Source organism: Sapajus apella, unplaced genomic scaffold, assembly GCF_009761245.1.
Source record: "Sapajus apella isolate SASKATOON/1434 unplaced genomic scaffold, GSC_monkey_1.0 scaffold36, whole genome shotgun sequence".
In the NCBI taxonomy this organism is placed as follows: Eukaryota; Metazoa; Chordata; class Mammalia; order Primates; family Cebidae; genus Sapajus; species Sapajus apella.
In genome coordinates this window covers 27,415,926-27,438,911 of record NW_022436976.1, presented here as the reverse complement: position 1 = coordinate 27,438,911, position 22,986 = coordinate 27,415,926, and the positions used below count along the sequence as shown (strand labels likewise).

General features: G+C 42.2%; 1 protein-coding gene across 6 annotated transcripts in view; it reads right to left on the bottom strand.

Annotated features, from left to right (window-relative positions):
• Positions 1 to 8,269: 8,269 nt before the first annotated feature.
• Positions 8,270 to 22,986, bottom strand: part of OMA1 (OMA1 zinc metallopeptidase) — a 77,625-nt gene continuing 62,908 nt past the window's right edge. For 3 of the 6 annotated variants that reach the window (XM_032296852.1, XM_032296854.1, XM_032296853.1), the window contains one exon: positions 22,266 to 22,719. In XM_032296852.1, coding sequence (XP_032152743.1) covers positions 22,510 to 22,719 — 210 coding nt within the window. In that variant the 3' untranslated portion in view covers positions 22,266 to 22,509. Of the gene's footprint in view, positions 9,965 to 11,604; positions 11,786 to 18,956; positions 19,243 to 22,265; positions 22,720 to 22,986 lie in introns of those variants that run through there. The other 3 variants (XR_004274662.1, XR_004274661.1, XR_004274660.1) reach the window with 3 other exon arrangements.

Here is a 22,986-nt window from a genome sequence, read left to right as displayed (position 1 = left end):
TAGTGAGCAGAGGAGTCCCAGCTGGCCACCTCCTCATGTCTGCACAATAGCTGCATCTCAGTGACAGCCAAACCTCTTATTAAGCGGCCTGTGCCATCTCACCTCCTGCCCTTGCTGAACTTACACAGCTCATGTTGTAGAGATTAGGGAAAAAAAAATCCCTCAACCCCGAGGCAGAGCAATAACAACATGGAAGCCAACAGGGAAGGCAGTTAGTCGTGTTGGCTTGAAAAATAACGAAGGTGACATTTAGGGCTGCTCTGGCCTCGCTGTCATGGAGTCTCATCATTAATTCAACTGTCTCTGTTACAGACAAACTTCCTAGTCAGTCTTGAAGTGGGGGTGGGGTCATCCTATCCTCTGTGGCCCATTAAAGATGTAGGGGTCTTCTTTTATTTCCCTCTGTCCCTCCAGTCACCTGAAATTTAGTCTCTGTCCAATTCCTGGCGCTCACATGACATTTCTGCAGGAGAACATAATTGGCTGTTGTTGACGGGGAAGGGTGGGGAGAAAAGGCAAGAAGGGTCGACTACACATCAGTGCTCTGCCTGGCTGATAGATGCTATTCATTGAAAGCCCATGATGGACCACTCACTCATTCATACAATAATTCATTCAACAATTGATTACAAGTAACTAATCTGTGTCAGGCACTGTACTAAGTGCTGAATATACATTTGATCCAAATAAGCATGGCTTCTGTCTTCCTGGAGCATAGAGTCTAGTGTTACCCAATACAGTGGTCACAAGATTCAGGTGGCTTCTTAAATGCAAAGTGATCTAAATTATATATAATTAAAAATTCATTTGTACTAGCCACATTTCAAGTGCTCAGTTAGCCACATGTGGCTAGTGGCTGCCACATTGGATAGATAGGAAACAGTTCCATTGTCACAGAAAGTTCTATCAGACAGGGCTGGTCTAGTGGGACAGGCAGACACTTTCTGTATATTCTTGCCTCTACCCCTCATTGATCCTTTTGAGATGGGTGTTGTTTTCCCTGTTTTAGAGAGAAGTAAACAGTGATCAGCTCGTCAATTTAGAGCCAGGATTTGAACCCAGGTTTGTTCTACTCCAAAATCTGTAAGCAACTGAAAGTTACCAGGATCAAAGCTACAGATAGCAAAGTGGTTAAAAGAATATGGTTTGCAGGCTGGGTACAGTGGCTCATGCCTCTAATCCCAGCACTTTGGGAGGCCAAGGCAAGTCGATCACAAGCTCAGGAGTTCGAGACCAGTCTGGTCAAAATGGCGAGACCCCTTCTCTACTAAAACTACAAAAATAAGCTGGGCATGATTACAAAAATATGCCTGTAATCCCAGCTATTCAAGAGGCTAAGGCAGGAGAATTGCTTGAACCCAGAAGGTGGAGGTGGCAGTGAGCTGAGATCGTGCCATTACACTCCAGCCTGGGGGACAGACCAAGACTCTGTCTCAAAAAAAATTAAAAATGGTTTGCTGTCTATTTATCAAAGTCTAAATATTAATGTGAATCAGGTTTTTTTTAGCCTCTCTAAGCCTCAGTTTCCTCATCTGAAACTGAGACAGCACTGGTCTAGTGGGACTGAATAATCATATGGTCACTTCATTTTATAATAGAGATGAGAGGTAAGATAATATATGTGTGCATGATACCTGGAAAGGAGAAAGTTCTCAATGTATGGTAGCTGTTGTTTTGGATGAGAAAGCTGAGCTTAAGATAAGAGAATTAATAGTAGTTTAGGACCAGAACAAGATTAGCCCAGAAACCATTGCTTTGGAAAACTTAAGAAGACAAAAATTAAAACCACCGATGAACATGGAGAGTGAACATGGAGAGTGAACATGGAGAGTGAGCTATGGTGAACATGGAGAGCGGGCTCAGGATTTTGAGCATTGTATTATCTACTGCAGTGTTACAAAATTGCCAAAACCTAGGATCTTAAAACAAGAAACATTATCTCACTGTTTCTGAGGTTCAGGAACTGGGGAGCAGCTTAGCTGGGTAACCCTGACTGAGGATCTCTTGCAAAATAACTGTTGACTGGGGCAGGAAAATCAATTTGCAAGAGGACCTAGTGAACAGGCTGTTGGCAGGAGGCCTTGGTCTCTCTTGGGCTGTTGGTGATCATCCTGGATCTTCACCACATGGGCCTCTACACAAGGCTCCCCAAGTACTCTTAAGAATGGCAGCTGTCCTCTTCCAGAGGAAGAGGTCCAAAGGAGAAAGAAAGAAAATGAGAGGGAACAAAAATAGGAGTGCGGGCAGAGAAGAATCCAGTCTTTTTATAATGTAATTTCACAAATAACATACCATCATTAATGCTGTATTCTATGTATTAGAGGCAAGTCACAGGGCCAAGTATGGTAGCTCACGCCTGTAATCCCAGCACTTCGGGACGCCAAAGTGGGTGGATCACTTGAGGCCAAGAGCTCAAGACCAGCCTGGCCAACATGGCAAAACCCCATCTCTACTAAAAATACAAAAATTAGCTAGGCGTGATGGTGCATGCCTGTAATCCCAGCCACTCAGGAGGCTGAGGTGTGAGGATCACTTGACCGCAGGAGTCAGAGGTAGCAGTGAGCTGAGATCATGCCACTGCACTACAGCCTGGGTGGCAGAGTGTGACTGTGTCTCAAAAACAGAAAAAGAATCAAGTCACAAAGTCCAGTTCAACCTGGACTAAGAGAGGATTTACACTCCACATCTTGAAAGGAAGTATATCAAAGAATTTGTGAATATATGTTAAAACTACCACAAACATGAACTGGGATAAGTACTCAGAGCTCCCTTTGAACAGAGAGCATGGATGAATCCACCAGAGATGAAGCACAAAGTCTAGGCATATATATACACCACTTTACTATCCAGGAGCTCTGGGTCAGACCCGGAGGGTATTAAGATGCCCAACCCTATCAGATGAGGAAATTGGCACCAGTAGGACATATCTGTGGTAGAGATGCATATACGTGGGACTGGGCAGGGAAGGAGGGTGCATGATCAGTATTTAATAGGATATGAAACTGAGTACCCATATCCTATTGGAGAGGTGGGCACCAGAAATATATGTTTCTCTACTGAGAAACATTTCCAAAATTGCATTCTTTTTTATTTCTGGCCAGAATATCTGGTCCTGAATTCCTGTCTCCCTTCCTTCACTTGGCATCAGGTTGAATAGTGAGAAGGAGAGGAAGAAAGGAATAGTTATTGAACACTTACTGTGCCATTTTATTTATTTCTCATGACTATCTTATCAGATAGGTGTCACAGGCAGATTATTAGAAAGAGGGTCCCCTCCCACGCATGTGTGTAGCTGTCTGTAGTCCTGAATCTCATTGTTCTTTAGCTCCCAACGCTGTTGACCTACCCAGACAGTGTGTATAATGATTCATGGGAGCTACGGGGGAAAACACATTGGCCTTCCAATTTAGATATTTAAATTTAAAGACTATGAAGGTTTACTAAGATGCAGTTTACAGATGAAAATCAATGCTCAGTATTTGTCACCTACTGCTAGTGAGAGATCCTGGAGAAAGTGTAAGTGCCCCATAGCTCATAGGAGTCACCCAGGACAATCTCACTCCATGTTTGGCTTTCAACATTTTATGGTTGATTAGGGTTGACTTGTGCCCAGTTAAGTAGAGTTACAGATGATATTATTTAAAATACTAGAACTGAGAAAAAATTGTGAAAGCCTTCTGTACCAGACAGAGGTTCACTGGTTATCCCAGCAGACTGGGCACTTAAAAAAGTCATCTCGACATAAAGATAAGAAAGGTAATTTTCTTTCAAAAAGACATTGGTTCACGGTTTCCTCACCCTTTCTGTGATGAAACTTGTTGTTTTCTGTGAATAAACTAGTCTCTTACAGCTAAGACAATAACTAAACTCAGCCTTTGGTATGCATTGAACTCTGGCCTAGATCTTTAAATAATTGTTTCAGAAAGTGTTGAATGCAGGTTTTCAAAAACATAATATTTTAGTATGAGCAAGCATTTTTCTTTCATTAACAAATTTTAAATTACTATTTTTATCTCATGCTTTAAAAAATCTCCATCTTAAAAATGTCCACTTATGTATGTTTTAGAAATAAAATATTAGTACAGAAGTTAACTATGTACTATGTTAATAATGACATATACATACATTGATACTAGAAGCTCAAACTTTTTACAGCCAGTAGAGGAATATGACCAAAAACGAGTGAAGACCACTGCCATAGAGACTAGTTTTTTCTTTTAATGTGATTGAAATTTGCTCTCATTCTTTTGAAGCAATTAAAAGGAAGGAAAAGGCAGGGGTAGTTAGAAGGGAGAAAGCAAAGATGGAGACACAGAAGGGATGAAGGCTTTGGAGGGCCAGCGCAACTCAGGAATGGCCCAGGAGAAAGCAAGAGAAAAATCTGTCTGAAGCTGTTTTCACATAATCACAGTAGCCAAGGACAAAAGCACAGTCCACCCCAACTAACCTACTAAGCAGCTAAGAAAAGGGTAAGAAAGGTACACCTCAAAGGATGCGGGGCCAGCAAGTGTGGATATAAACAATGATAGTTTGTGAGCACGCCAAAGAGTACCGATGAAGGCACGGAACTCACTCTGTGGCTGAATTATTCCCAGAGGCTCTGATTTTTTTCTGTTTATATTTTCTATCCTGATGAGAAATGCACTGATTTTCACCCTGTCTCAGGACAAATAGAACTTTGACATGTAGTTCACAATTTATGTAACTGATTTCACATACTTCTGCCAGCTGTATCACGTTTCTGACAATTACAAATATTTCTCTCCTCACTCCAAGGAATTGTGGGGCATCCACAATCATGGTGCTATCCCTTGAATGCTACAGTCTGGATGCTATTATATTCATCTGACACTGCAGGCAAACAGAGGCTGAGAGGGGTGATGTTGCTTACCCAAGGGCCCAGGAGGATAACTGGTAGAGCCAGGATTGGTACCCAGGTCGATCTGAGAAGGTACCTTAACTAAATTCTTTTCTGTATTCCAGGTGTCAGTCTGGATACCCTCAATCCCAAGGCATCTCAACCAGTAGCAATTTTTAGAGGTTCAGGGTACCCCCAACCTGTTCTCAAAGCTTCAAAAGTCTCATTAAAATGGCACAATACAGGTTATTTCTTAATGAATACAGTGTTTGTATTGGATGAAATCTTTCAAGGGTGGAGTTAATGATGTAAGTAAATCAGATGTGTGGTCATCGGTAGTCAGAATATGGGGAGCCACTGCTTTAGATTTTCACCCAGAAGACAAATATCCCGCATTAAATCCCTTTAACTTCAATAGCATACGACTTAGCCAGACTGATTCCTAAGCAGAAAACCTCAGGCTGTTAATATGACCTTATGTGCTTCGGTTTCCTCCTCTGTAAAATAGGGGTGAAGACAGACATACCTCTGAGTGTTATCGTAAGGACTGAAAAAACTGAAACATGTACGGCACTTAAAACAGTGCCTGACACGTCGCAGGAAGTCAGGGACAACTGCTGCCCTTGTTGTTGTAACCTCAGTTTCCTTGTCTGTAAAATGGGGGTAGTTTATGTACCATCTACCCCATAGGACGATTGTAAGACTCAAATGAAACAGTGAAAAAGTGCTTCATAAGCAATATCATGCTCTGAAGATGAGAATGTATGCTCGAATTTTCACTCCTATGTCTCACATATGAAACAAGTCTAAGAACAGTGTATTCCAGCCAAGAAATTAAAAGCTTTGTTCCTTTGGAGTCAGAGTGTGGCCCTGAACAGATCAACGTTGCCGAAGCGAAAAGAGAGAGATTTAATTACCTTGAGCCTTAGTGCCTTCCCCACTGAGAGCAGAGAGCTCCTGGTGAGAGGAGTAGCTGAGTGGAGAGGTGACAGGTCGTCATATGAGTGCCTGGGGACTCCCAGCCATAAGCTCCGTCACCTTCCTAGGGCCAGACAACTTGACAAAGGAAGAGCTGGCTCCAAGGAGAAGGTGTGAACCTGTGTCTTTGAAAGGCCATGATCTGTGATGAAATCTGTTTGAGTGTGGCACCCTGGGGAGAAGGAGGCTAAGGTTGCTTTTTTGGCCCTTGCATGGCTGTGTATAAATCTTCATGTTCGAGGCATATGGTGTTTGCATACACTGGTATCCACATTCTAAGGGGTATGTACACTCACATACTGAGTCTTACATGTATAAGGTTGTATGCATACTTGAGTCTGTGTGTACACGTATCTATGACCTGGGCACATTCCTGCATGCATACATGGGTTTGCATGTGGATGCTGGTTCTGCCTCCATGGGCAAAAATGTTTATCTGTGTCTCTGCACTTGGTCTGGTGGACATGTATCTATCTGGATTGCCATGTGGACCCACGTGTGTAAGTCCCTGGCTTCACAGGTATATGAGTCTGTCTACATCCTTGCCATGTGTTTCAGTAGAGCCTGAGAATCTGAGACAGGCTGTGGGGCTGTCCACTGGGACCATCTGTGGAGCTGGGTCTCCAAGACTGTGGGTGAATGACCCAAAGCTAGGAAGAGATGGGAAGGTTTGCATGAGGGAAGCTGAGCTCACAGCTCCAAGCAAATGGATCCTGCATCCAGCCAGAGGGGTCAAGGAAGACCAGATATTAAGTGACAGGAGGTGCAGAGCCTGGGCTGTGAAGAGGAGAGTTGAAGAGGAGGGAAAATCACACTGCAGAAATGTGGAAGCAAATGCTCTGGCCACCAATCCACAGTTGCTAAGCAGGCACAGGCAGAATAGCATTTTTGTTGTTTAATTAGAGATGTTTCCTTAAAGGTATCATACCAGCTGCACCATGTGTATGCATGGAAGACATCAATGTGTGTATTGTCATGCACACACTGAGGTCTGTATTTGTATAGGTCCTTACCAGGGCCTGACATATGATGCGATTGCATCTCAAGGATTTCCACTGTGACTCAGACAGCATTTAGACAGCACTTACCGTGTGCATGATGCGTTCAGGAGAGAATGGAATGAAGTAGAATCATGTCCCTTGTCCTTGAGGTTTTTATATTCTAAATGGGGCCAGAAACAGAGAAATATGCAATGCAGAGAAACATTATAAGCAGCATAAATAAGATGGGTAGGAATTCTTCTGCCTAGATTTGTGTTCAAGCCTGAACTTGGCCTTGTACTAGCTGTGTGGCCTTGTGAATGTTATTTAACTTCTCTGAGTTCCTTTTCCCTCATCTATCACATATAACACCAATATAACACCAAGATCTAGCACTAGGTTGCTGTGAGAATTAAAGGAAGTAACATATCAAAGTCACCCAATAAAATATAAAGTACAAAGCAAACACGATGGATGTGGGCTTGCTCAGGCAGTCTCCTTGGAGGAGGAGGCAAGAGCTGACCAGGGTGATGGGCAAGGGTAACTATAGCCCAGGAGAGGATGGGACCATTCTGAACTCCATTTCGGGCAGCCCTTGTCCTCACACCTCAGTGGTATCTGAACAGCAGGCTTCCTCTAATCACTGAATATCGGGGTAGGAAAGGAGCTTAGAAACATGAATCTAAGGCCGGGCGTGGTGGCTCACGCCTGTAATCCCAGTACTTCGGGAAGCCAAGGTGGGCGGATCACAAGGTCAGGAGTTGGAGACCAGCCTGACCAATATGGTGAAACCCCGCCTCTCCTAAAAATACAAAAAATATCTGGGCGTTGTGGCGGGTGCCTGTAATCCCAGCTATTTGGGAGGCTGAGGCAGGAGAATCACTTGAACCTGGGAGGCGGAGGTTGCAGTGAGCTGAGATCGCACGACTGCACTCCAGCCTGGGTGACAGTGTGAGACTCCATCTCAAAAAAAAAAAAGAAAAGAAACATGAATCTAACCCATCATATTGCTAAGGCAGAAACACTCAGAAATGCTCATCAAAGCCTTTCCAGAAGTTTGCAGGAGTAGCTGACACAGTGTGAGACATCGTGCTGGTGGTTTTGCACATGCTCAGTCTGGCTTATTGGCAGAGCTATTGTTAACCAATACAGTATCTTTCTCAAATAAGAAAAGGACCTTCCTCTGGACAGATGCAGTCCATCAGAGGCTCATATGACAAGCTTTAAGCAATGTTGTATGAATGGAAACTAGAACACTGTGCCTCCTTCAGGCAGGCACAGCCCCTGAGCACACCACTGGGCCCCCAGCCACCAGGTGGACTGCAGCCCTCCTCTCCTCTCAGGCAAGCGCCCTGCATGACCCTAGAGAGTGGCCCTGGGTTTGAGCCTGGCTAGGGCAGGGCTCAGCCAACATGTAGGCACTGATGATGTGGCAGCAAACAGGACATCGACCTCACCCCCACAGGAATTCTCAGTTTATTTCAAGAAATGAAAACAACAACAAAACATGCAACTAATCATTGTAAAAAGTTCCATGGGAAAAGGAGGCTACAGGTTCAGAGGAAGGCCCAAAGCCAAACCTCAGGGTCAGGGGCAGCTTCATGGAAAGATGGTGAAGCATTCAGGACAGAGTGAGATGCAGGTATATTTGGCACACAGCAGTGGTGGGAGCGCAGGGCTTTTACATTTTGATGTAGCCCCATCAAACCATTGCATTGAAATGGCCCCTAAATCAAAAATGGATCCATTAATATAATAATAGACATCATTTATTGGGCACTTACCATGCATTTTAATTCGAGTACTTCTGTAACAACCTTAGGAGACAGGAACTGTTATTATCCACAATTTCCCACAAGGAAACTGGGGGGATCAATGCCTTACCTGCAGCACCCATGGTCAGTGGCAGAAATGGGGGCTGCTGTGAAGCTGTGCCCTTCATCACTGCCCAACACCACCTTTGCTCAGGACTGTTTATCTTGGCAGAACCCAGGAAGAGGGCTGAAGCCGAAGCCAGATTTGGGGGTATATAAAAACCTAGGGCAGTATGTTGGCCATGGAGAATATTCCTCACAGATACCGAGCTTCAGGGAGCATGACTGCCCAGTGGTCCGCACAACTGCTTTCCGAAATCCAGCACAAACTGCATCCTGACTGCCCCTGGCCACCCCTAGCCAATGGAGGAGCAGGACAGGGATGCTGAGGAAGGGCCCTTCCTGGAGGCTTGGGACTCCTCTCTTGGGCAACTGTGGCTCCAGTACTCCCAGCCTTGCCAAAGTTTCCTTAGGATTGACTAAAAACGCTTCCTGCATCCCTCTCTCCCTCTTTTGCCCCTTCACTGGGAGTCAGGCCTGTATTGTGGACTTGTGGCTTTTCCAGCCTCCCCTGGCCTCTTCATTTTTTCCCACAGGCATTTCCTCTAACAGATTTCTTGCAAGTTTAATCCTGTCTTGGTTTCTGCTTTCTCAGAGGACCTGGACTAACACAGATGGGGTGGGTAGGTCTGTGTGGAAGTAATGTGGGGGCCCAGGGGAGGTTCCTGAAGCCAAGGACTTGGAGCCTGGAAGGCAGATGAATGGGATACTCTAAGAGAATGCACTATTGGCTGTCACGGGAAGCTCTGACACTCTGCTCTTTCATCTTCAGGCCTCAGAGAGGATGCTCTTTCATGAAAGAGATAATACTCATCCCCTGCCAACACCCTCCTGTCTTCCCTCCACCTACCCTCACCTGGGTCTCATCTGGAGGTCATTCTTCCAGGAAGCCTTGACATTCAGCACTGGTGATGTTTTTCTTCCTTGTGCCACCACAGCCCCGTTGACCAGGACCTGTCCCAGAACCGGTCTGCGACTGCAAGGGTAGCCGTGCTTGTGCATCTGAGCCCTCACTAGTTGGGGGGCTCCTTAGGGTGGGTCTCAGTCTGAGCCATTCATCACTGTATCCTAGTACCCGGCGCAGTAGTGCCTGGAATGCAGGTGGTGTTGAGTGAATGAATACATGAATACCTGAGTGAGTGGCCTCACAGCAGATCCGCAGCTTGCCTTGTATGATGCAGATACAAATTTGCTGACCCTTAGTTTCCTTATCTGTGAAAAGCAGTGAAAATGCCGAACTCTCCAAGTTGTGAGGATAATGCCCAACTCTTTGCCTGAAATATATAACAAAGTGGCTGCCACTGTCACAGGACCTCACACACCTCAGGCCCTCTGGCCTGCCCCCCAGCTGCCCCACTGTAGCCCTATTGCCCATATGTAGCTGCACTCAAACAAAAGCGGAAGCTCTGCTTTTTCGATTACATTGAAAAAATAGTGACTTAGGTTTTGCCGTCTGTACTACCTGCCATCTCTCTCCCCAGTCCCTGGTTTCTCTTCTCCTGATTATTAAAAACATAATAAACACATATTGCTCCCTTGCTACTGTCATAGCCACTGGGGATTCAGAAATAAGGAGATGAGAGTCTTTTTTCTTACAGCTCATGGTCCAGTGAGGGTTGGGGAGAGAAAGAGAACAGCAACAAACATAAAAATAAATAATTGCTACTTGGTGTAGTAAAAGCCACAGTGGACTAAGACTCAACTGATGGCGTGCGACAACATATATCCAAAATTTCCCAAAACATAGCCAATTTCAAATTATTTTATCATTTTTCACTAGAAACAATTTGTTGGGTATGACTTAATATGTTTAAATTTTTTACTATGAAACATTTCAGGCATATAAAAAGCATAGGTATAATGAACAACTGTGTGCCAAGCATGCAGCTTAAAATACAAAACCCGTTTGCATTCTTCTTTTTCTCCCCAGTGGTAGCCTCTCTCCTGAATCTGGGTTTAGCTTTCCTCAGTGTGTGTGTGTGTGTGTGTGTGTGTGTGTGTGTGTGTGTGTGTGTGTTTTGTTTTGTTTTTTTGAGACGGAGTCTCACTCTATCGCCAGGCTGAAGTGCAGTGGCATGATCTCGGCTCACCGCAACCTCCTCCTCCCAGGTTTAAGCACTTCTCCTGCCTCAGCCTCCCAAGTAGCTATTACTATAGGCATGCACACCACGCCTGGCTAATTATTGTATTTTTAGTAGAGATGGTGTTTCACCATGTTGGCCAGGATGATCTCGATCTCTTGACCTCATGATCCGACCACACTTTGGCCTCCCAAAGTGCTAGGATTACAGGCCTGAGCCACTGCCCCGGCCCTTAGTGTGTTTTTATGCTTTATGTACTCATCTACAAATTACATACGACATTGTTTGAAAAGTTTTAAAACTTTATATAAATGTTACATACTGTATGTATGTATCACTCACTCTGCAACACTTTTGTTTTGTTCAACATTATGTTTTTCAGATGTATCCATGTTGATGCCTCTATCTCTGATTCATTCATTTTCACTGCTCTATAGTATTCTGTTGCATGATGATATCACAAAATTGATCTGTTTTCCAGGTGATAGGCATGTGGGTTGGAGAAACAGAATCACTGTGTCTTTCCATTAGCGTTCTTCAGTAAGTAGACACCAAGATGAGATTAGCTGTGCATGAGATGTATTGGAGACATTCTTGTATATGACAAAGGAGGGGATCAGGATGAGACAGGAAGAGGCTTCAGACCATGATGTAGGTCTGACACATGAGAAAGGAGAGCAGGAAGGAAGGAGAAGGAAGTTGGAAGAGCTGTGACTACAGTGCAGTTCTAAGAACGTTTTGGCCAGGCCAACAGGGTGTCCTCATGCAATAGTCATCCATGACATGATCTCATGTGCAGAAGGCATGGCCCAGCTTTAGTGCCCCTGACATACCCAGTTACTGTGGACCTGAAGGTGTAGCAGCTGGAGCATTTGTCACTTATGCACGCCACAGAGGGCTCTGTTGAAGAGTTATCTGAGTGATGCCCCTCCATGGCCGTTACATGGTATATGAGCAGAAAGGAAGCAGACACATTCTTCCTGGTGGAACTTCTTTCATTCATGCATCCTCTATCTTATGAAAAAAAAAGGCGATATTAGAGAAAGTCATCACAGGACAGTGTCATTAAAGATGGGTCCTAAGGGACTGTCTCAGGCATCATTGCTAGCCAGCAATCACAGCAAGCATTATGTGATTCATTTATTTTTTGTATCTACGTTGAGCTCTGCTTCCAGGGATCTGCCATCAATGATCCAAGAGGTTCCTTGTTAAGGCTTTGGAATCACACAGACCTGCATTTTATTCATCTCAGCTACCTGGGCATTGCATAACATTGTGTAAGTCTTTTCACCAATGTGGGTCTCACTTTTGTTATCTAATAAATGAGGATAGCCAGACTTATCTCATGGTATTATTATAGGGATTAAAAAAACATGATATAAATATAGAGTCTGGCACACAAAGTTACGTGCTTTTAAAAAGAAAACATTAGTTCCTTCCCCATCCCACTGTGACATTATTAGGGGAAAAGAAATCTACTCTTAGATGTAGTAATTTTTCTCAAACTGAGAAATGTTTAAAAACTTAGGGCCTTAGTTCTGTAAATTCCAGCTATCTATCGCAATTGGGGCGAATCAGAATGATCTCCACGAACCTTCTAATTCATACCCATCACTCTTTCTAAAGCAGCAATTTGTGATTAATCTCACTCTAGGGCTAAATCAGTCCCAAGCGCTTCAAAGCACTTGATAAAGAAGCTCTCTGATTTATAGCAAACACCATTATTGAGCGGTGGCAGGGAGAAGCCATTGGGGATTTGTCTTGCTGGAAACTCTGTCTGTCGGAGCCGTTTCTTCTATTTTCCTGGGTAAGAGCTCAATTTATTTCAAAATAGATGAATGGAGTTCCTTGGTAGGGCAGGAGGAAGAGAGGACTTAGATACTTTTTAAAAATAAATAATAATACTTAATATTTTAAATTTGTGAAACTCTTTCAGCTTACACAGACATCAGGATTTGAAAGAAGGCTAGGCATATAGTAGGTCTTCAATAAATGTTTGTAGATGTGTACAATCATCTCATTTAATCTTCACAGCAGCCCTAGGAAGTACACTGAAGCCATTCTTCCCATTTGACAAAGAGGGAATTTGAGGTTGGCAGCTAGGAAATAGCAAAGCTGGGAGTTTCTTTTTATTTATTATTTATTAATTTTTATTTTTACTTTATTTATTTTTGAGACGGAGTCTCACTCTGTCACCCAGGTTGGAGTGCAGTGGCGTAATCTTGGCTCACTGCAACCTCTGCCTCCCAGGTTCAAGCAATTCTTGTGCCTCAGCCTCCCAAGTAGGTGGAAATACGGGTGTGCAGCACCACACCCAGTTAATTTTTTCATTTTTAGTAGAGATGGGGTTTCGCCATGCTACCCAGGCTGGTCTTAAACTCCTGGCCTCAAGTGATCCTCCCACCTCAGCCTCCCAAAGTGCTAAAATTATAGGCATGAGCCACCGTGCCTGTCCAGAGCTGGGACTTTCATGCACATCCAGGCCTGACCCTTACCTTTCACCTTGCCATCACCCTCAATGGTCCAGGAGCAGCACTGTTAAGCCCATTCCTGGACCACAGATGTCTGAAGCACTGTCTCATCACCAAACTGGAAACCTGGTTAGCCAAGACTGCAGTTTCTTTTTTTGCCTATTCTTTGAGCCCATGTGGTTCTATTACAGAACACGTTTATAACACATTAGCGTCTTGCACGCGGTCCATCTTTCTGACTCCTGTCTACTTAGAGACTGGCTCTCCTTCCAGTGACCTTCATGGATGGCTGTCTTTTCTTTGCTTCAGCATCTCCTATGACTGAGAACTCCCTACTCAGTTGCCCAGTGTCAAGAGCTCTTCTTACTTGATTGAGCCAACCTATCACCCCTGGAATGTAATTCCTTGGACTGTAGACTTGGGTCCAGGCAGAATTGTAGTAGCAAAAGCTTATTAGGCCTTCCCACTTACAAGCTGGGTGACAGAAGAAAAGTGATTTAATTTTTTATGCCCTGGTTTTCTCAATTATAAAATGGAACCAATACTATTTTATCAGTAGGAATACTTTTAGGAACAAGTAAGAAAATACCCAATTAATAATGGCATAAATAATAAAGACATTTACTATCTCACTTCACGAAAAGTTTTGAGGCAGTCAATGCCAGCATTGCCCCAGCAACCCAGTGACACTAGGATTCTGGGGTTCTGGGTTGGTATCCCCGGGATTCCCTAGGTCATATCTTGACATAGCACTTACAAGGCAGGGATAAAAGACAAACAAATAAGCAAACAAACAATTAAAACAGAATCTTCTGTGGCATCTTTCTTCTCAGGGAGGAAAATATTTGCTATCCTTGGAAAGTACTTGACTTTGCTTTCTTTCCTATTCATCATATCTAGCTACACACCTGTTCTCAGACCTGGCCTTGGCTTAGGTGAATAGCATTAGATAATTGACTTAGATATTTGCAGGCAGGGCACACTATCACCCAAACAAAATGAAAAACAAGAGGAAGGGTGGCTGTTAGCTGGTGATACGGTTTGGATCTGTGTCCCCATCCAAATCACATGTTGAATTGTATGGAATCCTCAATCCTTTTTTTGGAGGTGGGGCCAGTGGGAGTTGATTGGATCATGGGGCGGGTTCTGATGAGTGGTTTAGCACGATCCCCTCAGTGCTGTTCTTGTGATAGTGAGTGAGTTATCACGAGATCTGGCTCTTCTAAAAGTGTGTAGCACCTCCCCACCCCTCCTGCTCCCACCACGTGAGACACCTTGCTCCTCTTTGCACTTCTGCCATAATTGTAAGTACCCTGAGGCCTTCCCAGAAGCTGATGCCACCATGCTTCCTGTATAGCCCGCAGAACTGTGGGCCAATTAAATCTATTTTCTTTAGAAATTAGTCTCAGGTATTTCTTTATAGCAATGCAAGAGCAGACTAATGCAGCTGGGCAACAACAGCATTATGGTGGGTGCAAAATTGGATAATACATGCAAAGTGTTTAGTGGCGTCCCCAACACTTTCTGCTTCATAAATGCTAACTATTACTATTGCCTACTATTATCATAAACATTCACAAAAAATAACCAGGGTCCCTCTGATCGTCTCTTCTCCCATCTAGGACTTCTGTTCACTTTCAGTTATGCCCTACCTTGCTAGTCATGTTAAGAGAGGAAGTAGTCCCAGGAGAACAAAATAAATCAAATGACATTTCCCCACACTGCACTGTATTGTCATGCTTTACAAACTATCCAACCAGCCAGAGCCAATCTCACAACACTTAATGCCTCCAAATGGCATTTCATCTGAGACCCAAGAGCTTGCAAGGTCAAGGTAAGTCTTACCTGGGAGGCCTGAGTCAACTCGCTCACACTCTCTGAGCTCGATTTCCTCATTCATAAATCAAGTGGGACAATTTTATCTGCCTCACAGAATTGTTGCAGGAGTCAAGCGAGCTACTGCATGTCAAGTGCTTTCAGAGCTTGGTTTGTAAGAGGTCTCAATAATGAGTGGTGGCCATTATTATTGCTCTTGTTACTGCTCTTATTGTTAGGGACTTGATCTTACCAAGCACTAATGACCTCATTGCCAGAACAGTCTGACCCAAGGGCACTCTGCAGAGAAAGTCTGAGCACCGCCTAGCATGCCTTCCAAGACTGGTGTGTCTTCCCAGCCTGCGTTTCCTTCACATTTCAACTCCGACAGATTTCTGTGTTCTGGATGAAGCTGTTGAGTGTTAACTCTGCAATCTGTTCTGGCTGTTCAATAAACGTCTGCTCCCAAACCAGCTGTCACATACATGTAAATATCACTTCACGTCTGGATTTTGATTTCCGAGTCAAACTTCTACTTCACGGAGGCTAGTAGGGTCATTCCAGATACAGAGACTAGGAATCACCGATAAAGCATCAAGCATTCCTGTGGACTGTGGATGAAAAAGATGAGGATGCCAGAGCTCCTGCTCTACAGGAGCTCCCAGGCCAATAGCCAGCTTGCAGCATGATGGGGTAGGTGCAGTAACAGAGCTCTTTCCGTTGCCACAACATGCAGGTAAGGATAAACTGAGCTTTCAAGAGGCGTAGTGACTTGCTGGATCCCACAGCTGGTAGGGAAGGCAGGATGTGAACTCAGACCTTCTGACCTTGAATCCTCAGTGGTTTCCTAAACTATAGGTTGGTGCGAAAGTAATTGCCTTTTTTTTTTTTTTTTTTTTTTTGCCATTTAAAAGTAATGGCAAAAAATGCAATTACTTTTGCACCAACCTAATAGTTCTCCTGAGAGGAGGAGTTAGTTCTTCGTAACGCGCTCAAGTCAAAGCTGGTGGCCCATGTGACTTTGGGTAGCTATTAGGGTCCAAAAAGTGCCCTAACCCCTGCAATGTCAAGGGTCAGTTGTATGTTCCTGAGGCTGCTGGGCCTTTTTCATGAATACCTTTTAGTTAGCTGATTGGCTCATTGCAAAGGGAGCTGGTGTTGAGATCGTGGAAAGTTTCAGGGACTATGGAGCAGGAGAAATGCTCTAGGCACTTGAACAAAGCAAGGGTCCCAAATAAATGTTTCCCACATTGTCCTGCCAATTGCTCTCATTTCTTTTGTGTGAGGGGAGGCGTATTAAAGACAGTGAAAGCCTTTGAGTGTCATAGACCTAGCTAAATTCCTGGGCTACTGTGTGACCTCTGTAAAGTTACACAGTCCTGTGAACCCCCATTTTCTCATCTGTAAATTAGGAAAATAAAACATCCTCACAGGGTTGCTGTGAAGATTAAAAGGAGAGAAAGGTTATAGAATCTTGCCTTAGTAGGGCTCTACAAACACTAATTCCCATTTTCCCAGTCCATCATCTGGAGAATGGATTGGTGATTCTAGGAGATGGCTGGCCTTATTTCTCCAGATTTAAACAACAGAATGTAGAAATTGATGGAAATCAGGAACACCCTCCAGACAAGGGCCATAATGGATTAACGAATTAGGTTAATTATTTTTATGCTCTGTTGCCCAGGCTGGAGTGCAGTGACATGATCTAATCTCACTGTTAACTTCTGCCTCCCGATTCAAGCAATTCTCCTGCCTCAGCCTCCGGAGTAACTGGGATTACAGGTGCCCACCACCACTCCCTGTAATAAAATTTTGCATTTTTAGTAGAGACAGGGTTTTACCATGTTGCCCAGACTGGTCTTGAATTCTTGACCTCAAATGATCTGTCCACCTCCGCCTCTCAAAGTGCTGGGATTACAGACGTGAGCCACTGCACCTGGCTGAATTAGGTTAAACACACACACACACACACACACACACACACACACACACACACCCCAGACTAAAACAAAACATGCCACAAATAAAAGTTTCCTTTCCTCTCACACTCAAGTAGGAAGAGATCATCACCAATTCTGAGTTGTAACAGATCAGAACCAACCTTTGGGAAATGACCTCTCTTAACTAATAATCATATAGCCCAGATGAAGACATGTTAGAATATGTTAATAAGAATCAGCACAGTGTAGCATTTGGGATGTTCAGCAGAGCATATATACATTACTATATTTAAATCCATAATAATTCTGGGAATTGGGTAGGGCAAATATTACTATCCCATTTTCCCAAATAAAAAAATGAGACTAGTGATGTTGCCCTTGATTCTTTGAAGGCTCCAATCACATCAGAAAGAAATAATTTGGAAAAAACTAAACTCAACATTTCTGTGTAAAAACAATAGTTACTTAAGAAATACAACCTTAAATATAGAAGTACAGAATTCTTAAGTAAACCATCCACCATTTCTAACCTACAAAAGTATGATTAAACTTTAATATATTGGTCAAAATTAATACATGTTAACTTTAATATTCTGAAGGAGAAAAAAAAACTAATCTTATTTTAGACCAATGCTGCCCAGGATGAGGTCCCAGGCCCCTTGTGGTCTACTAAGATGGAATTGGAAGCCTGCCAGCTCTGCTTAATATTTCAAAGAGCTTAACTAAAAATTTTATATTTTCTTTCACATAATTAAGCTGCTCAAACTAATTAAAACAACAATTTTTTTTCTTTTGGCTGGAACTTTGGTAGCACCAGAGATCACATGATGATCAGAGGTCCTGCTTGGTCTTTGATGATATCAGAGACATCCTAAGACCTGGAAACAGAGCTGCACTGTGACTTATGCCCCATACCCCACAGTCTCCTAAACAGCCAGTGTAGTGAGAACACCTGGACATGGGTCTAGACACACCAACTCTTCAAGATAGAACTTAGAGGTGTAAAACTCTTTGCTGGCAGAGCCAGCTAATGTAAAAGGAGGCCTGGATGATTCAGAAGCTGGGAGCCACTAGCCTAAGTTTTCTGATGGAGGTTAGGGGGCAAAGTGTAGATGGGTAGAACACTGATAGAGTTTTCTTCCCCGTAATGAAGTGGGAGATTTATCTCATCTCACTACAGATTAAAGAATTCTCTAGGCTCTCATCAAAACATGTTATGAGGTGATTAACAAGAATTTTATCCTTCACATGTATACATACGCTTAAAATGGATATTTTTACCATCTGCCATCGACTATTAAAATGGGTGCTTTGAAATAAGGGAAAAGAGGTGTTGGCCCTGGTGTTCACGAGTGAAGGATGAAGGGAATGCACATTTTTCATCCTCACTTTCTATGAGATTTGTTATGGAAGTGGCAGTACATGGAGGAAGAGGAGTCAGGAAATGAGAGGGTTTGAACCAGTTCTGCCATTGAGAAGTGAGTAGTGCTGGGCACACATTGACTAATATTTTTGAGCTTCAGTTTCCAGGTAAATGGAGGTAACAGCTCCCTCTCCAAAGAATGCAGTATTGCAGAAAGAACACTGGATTACAAATCAGTGGACTCTTCAGTTCCAATCCCAGTTCAGCCATTTACCTGAATGCATACTTGAGTCACTTGCCTAATTCCTCCAAGCATTAGTTTTCTCCCCTATGAGTAAATAATGCCATTTGTCCTTCCAATCTCATAGATTGGTTTTGAGGCTATAATTCAGTACAAAACAAGACAAAACAAACAAAAAAACTTTTAAATGGTAAAGCAAATAGGTTAATGAAAATTTGCTATCATATCAATATAAAATTTGTACTACATTTTTTCTCAGATTAGGTATCATTTCAGATAAAATTTGTCAAGGAATCATCTTGTTTTTTGCCTGCTGAAAGGATAAACAGGTTTTAATTCCAGTTCTGTCACTTACTTCATAAGCCCTGTGGTTGCATCTCTCCCACTGCGCAGTAGCCATTCTGTTTGGGTGGTGTTGAGTCGTGCCCATCCTCAACTCGTGTTGGATCCAGATAGGTCCAAGCCAATCAAAATAATGCCATCCCCTGCCATGGCGATTGCTTCAGGGTGCAGTTAGTGTTAAAGGCTTTGTTTCAATAGTTGGGGTGTGAGTCAGTCACTCATCCAGCTGGATGTGAAAGCATGCAATCCTGGAAGTGCTGGCAGCCATCTTGACATCACCAGGGAACATCTGAGAAAGACTGCAAAGAAAAAGAGCCCTTGCTCGGATGACATCATGATCCCCTAGATTAAACTGTGCCTGAAGCAGAATATTTCTGGGCTTTTCTGTTAGTTTGAGGGAACAAATTTTCTTGGTTGGGTTTGTGTTGGTTTCTCTGTTCTTGCAAGTAAAAAAAAATCTTAAGAACTATACCATGTAGCCTTGAGCAACTTCCGTTACCCCTCTAACCTTCAGCTTCCTGACCTACAATAGGGCATAGTTGAATAGAATATCTACCATAAATAGGGTCGCTGTGGGGTTCAACAGTGCTTGCAAAATGCTTAGCACCATGCATAGCTGATAGGTTTGGCTGTGTCCCCACCCAGATCTCATCTCAAATTGTAATCCCCATGTGCCGAGAAAGGTGATTAGATCATGGGGACAGTTTTCTCCATGCTGTTCTTATGACAGTGAGTGAGTTCTCACCAGATCTGATGGTTTTGGGGGTGGTTTTCCCTGCTCTTGCTTGATCTCTCTCACATGCCACCAATTGAGATGTGCCTCTTCCCCTTCCACCATGATTGTGAGATTCATGAGGCCTCCCCAGCCATGTGAAACTGTGAGTCAAGTAAACCCCTTTTTCTTTATAAATTACCCAGTCTCGAGTATGTCTTTATAGCAGTATGAAAATGGCTAATAGTATAAAGTATGCATCAGTATATGGTAACAATTTTTATTACGTTTGCAGCTTTAGATTTTGTGTTAAATGCTGTATCATTTCACTTGGTCAACCAAGTCAACCTAGGAGAATTATTTTGCCCCCATTTTACAATTAAGGAATGAAGATTAGAGAGTTTATGTGACTTGTCCAGGGTTCCACAACTACAGAAGCAGAGATTTTAGAGTATGACTGTTTCTCCTTTTTTTCAGTCCTTTGACCAGATGATTGCTGTACAGTGTCAATAAAATATTAATTAATGCCTATAATGTGTCAAGAACTATAAGCATATAGAAGTAAATATACACGCTGTCCTTGTCCTTTAGTTTTGGGGGATAGTCTCACACTATCAGAATTATAAAAAAATCAGGTTGAGTTTGTGTCTTGAATTTATTAGCATCATCCTCCTAACAACTAAGTTAACCACCAGCCTATCATCTATATCCTATAGGCACATGAAAAGTATTGACAGGAACAAAGTAGTTCTGCAACTAAGTGCAGAACATAGAGCTTATTTCCATATAAAATTAAATATATATATACACACACACACACACACACACACACACACATATCTTGTATTTCAACTGCTATTTCTTCTAAAACATTGAGCTGAACTGTAACATTTCTTTTGCATTTGATTCCACTGGTTGAAAAAAGTCTTTCTGGTATATTATAAAGATATTATCTCTGCTCCTTCTGACATGGTGTCAACTTGTATATGTTTCTAGCAAGTCTGAACAACACAATTAGAAGTGACAACAGTATAGAAGAAAAAATAGAGGTCTTTGCTACACTATTTTCTTAGGGAATCTGTAGGAAAATCTAACGCTGTGTTTTACTGTTTACCTTTAGGTGATATTCTCCAACTGTCTTTATATGTTATGGAGTGTCTTTCACAACACTCCAATCACAAGGAGTGTAAAAAATGATTATATTGAGAATAGTTAATGTGAACCTCTTCATGACCAATGGTTGTCTTGTGTGTAGATCAGGAAATTCCTTACAAGTAATGTATAATAAGCCCTGGGAAACAAAAACAGCCTCTGAACTTGTTTTCTTAACAACTAGATATTTTGTCTAAGAAGATTTAATATTGACAGGGCACATCCCAGGTGAGATTTCACAGGCTTCTTTCCACAGGCAGTGGGAGAGGTTCTACTCTCCTACACTGCCTCATCTAAAGCTTTTCATGTCAATTTTGATAGCAGAGGCTGAGAACCTATAAAATCAACCTGCAGGAAACACAAGTGGTCCCTGATTTCATAATTATGAGATTTTTACTTGTATTGTAGCCATATGTGGGGAAGCTAATGAATAACTGAGAATAGTTTGTTCCTTGTTTCGATAGCTTACTCTTAGATATCTGAGCATTGTAAAAAATGGACAGATTCGTAGTCAGATAGATCTAGCTTTGTTCTATCTAGGTGAGAGACATTGGGTATATTATTTAACTTCTCCAAGCCTATTTGCCATTGTAAAATAAGAATAATAAAACCTAACAGGGTTATGGAAAAAAGATAAATACAGGGCCCAGCTCATAGTAGACATATAATACAAAGTAGTCCCTTTCCTCTGTAATTCTCTAAGAAAATATTTATTTAATATAATGTGTTTCAAGAAAAATGTCTTCTTAGAAATATAACCTAAGCATCACTAGACTTCACTAGTTTGGGAATACACATATTAAATAAGTCATATTTCCACATTTATATAATGCAGCAATTTCTTGGCACCACTGGGGGTGTGTCTTGTGCTTCTTCTCTTGTCATTTTCCTCCGGTCCCCTCGTTGATATCTGCGGCTCAGGAAGGTCAACTTGGGGGCAGTGCCTTGCCTCTGGCTCTTTTGATGGTACCATCATAGAAACAGAGTGGTTGTCTTCTCTGGGAACCCCAGAGATTCCCAAATGGTAATCTCATGGAGCAATCAAATGACACAACCTTCTGTTAAGACATCAGTGCACCAGGAACACAGTGTCTCTGTGGAAATGCCCTCTCCCCCAATTCTGTTTCTTGCTTTGCTATCTGAACCACAAATTCTACTTCTTGTGTCTCTCTAGGAAAATAGCTTCTGCCTGTAGCATTTTCTCCAGTCATCCACAGGTGAAGATAAGAAAATTCTCTATCCTGAGGTCCCCTTTTCCACATAATCCCACCCCGATGCTAACAATTTCCTGCAAACAGATACCTTCAGACTATTTCCCACTTCATCATAATCACCCAGACTTGGAAATCCAGTTTAGGCTCAGTTGAAACCTTCTCTACAATAAAAACTACTTGTGTGTTCTCATTTCTCATCCACTAGGGGTCTGCCTTCTAAATCAAAAGCAAGTAGAAGACAGAGTAAAATGTGTAATATAAATTTATTCTGTGACATTTTCCTCATTGAAGATATTTTAACATAGATTAAAATCCATCAATATTTCATGAAAAATAAATTCTAGAAGAATTTAGATAATATCCGTAATGTACATGATTTGACCCTGAATATCCTTTTTGTTCATTTCAAACATCAATTTTTTTAAAGTAACATAAAATGATAAAGACTGCAACATTCTTCATATATCTTGTGTCTCATAAGTTTTAATTCAATTACCAGTTCTTTTCTCAACTAGGTATGCTAATGGTATTTGCTCCTGTTTTTGAACAGGAAGAGTATCCATTTTCTGTTTCTTCGTAATATTTAGGTCTTCTTTCTCTGATTCTTCAAGAAAATGCTTCATGCTGAGTTTGAATAGTAATCGAGGGTCTGGTTTAGACAGTGGTGGGCAATTACACATCTCTCTAATTTTGAGAGCCTATAAAAAATAAAATTTAAAAATACTATATATAATCAATGTATTCGGATTGTTTCAGTAATCCCTAATATGTTTCATATAAAACAAAGAATGCATTCCATATTTTTTTAATAAAAGGTTATCTTGATTATAACACATAAAAGGGAACCACTAATAAATTCACAGTGAACAGTTGTTTTCATGATTTGGTCAAATAATATTTAAAAAACAACAATGACAACAACAATAGTATTAATATCTGTAACAACTGCCCAAATGCTCTTTTGA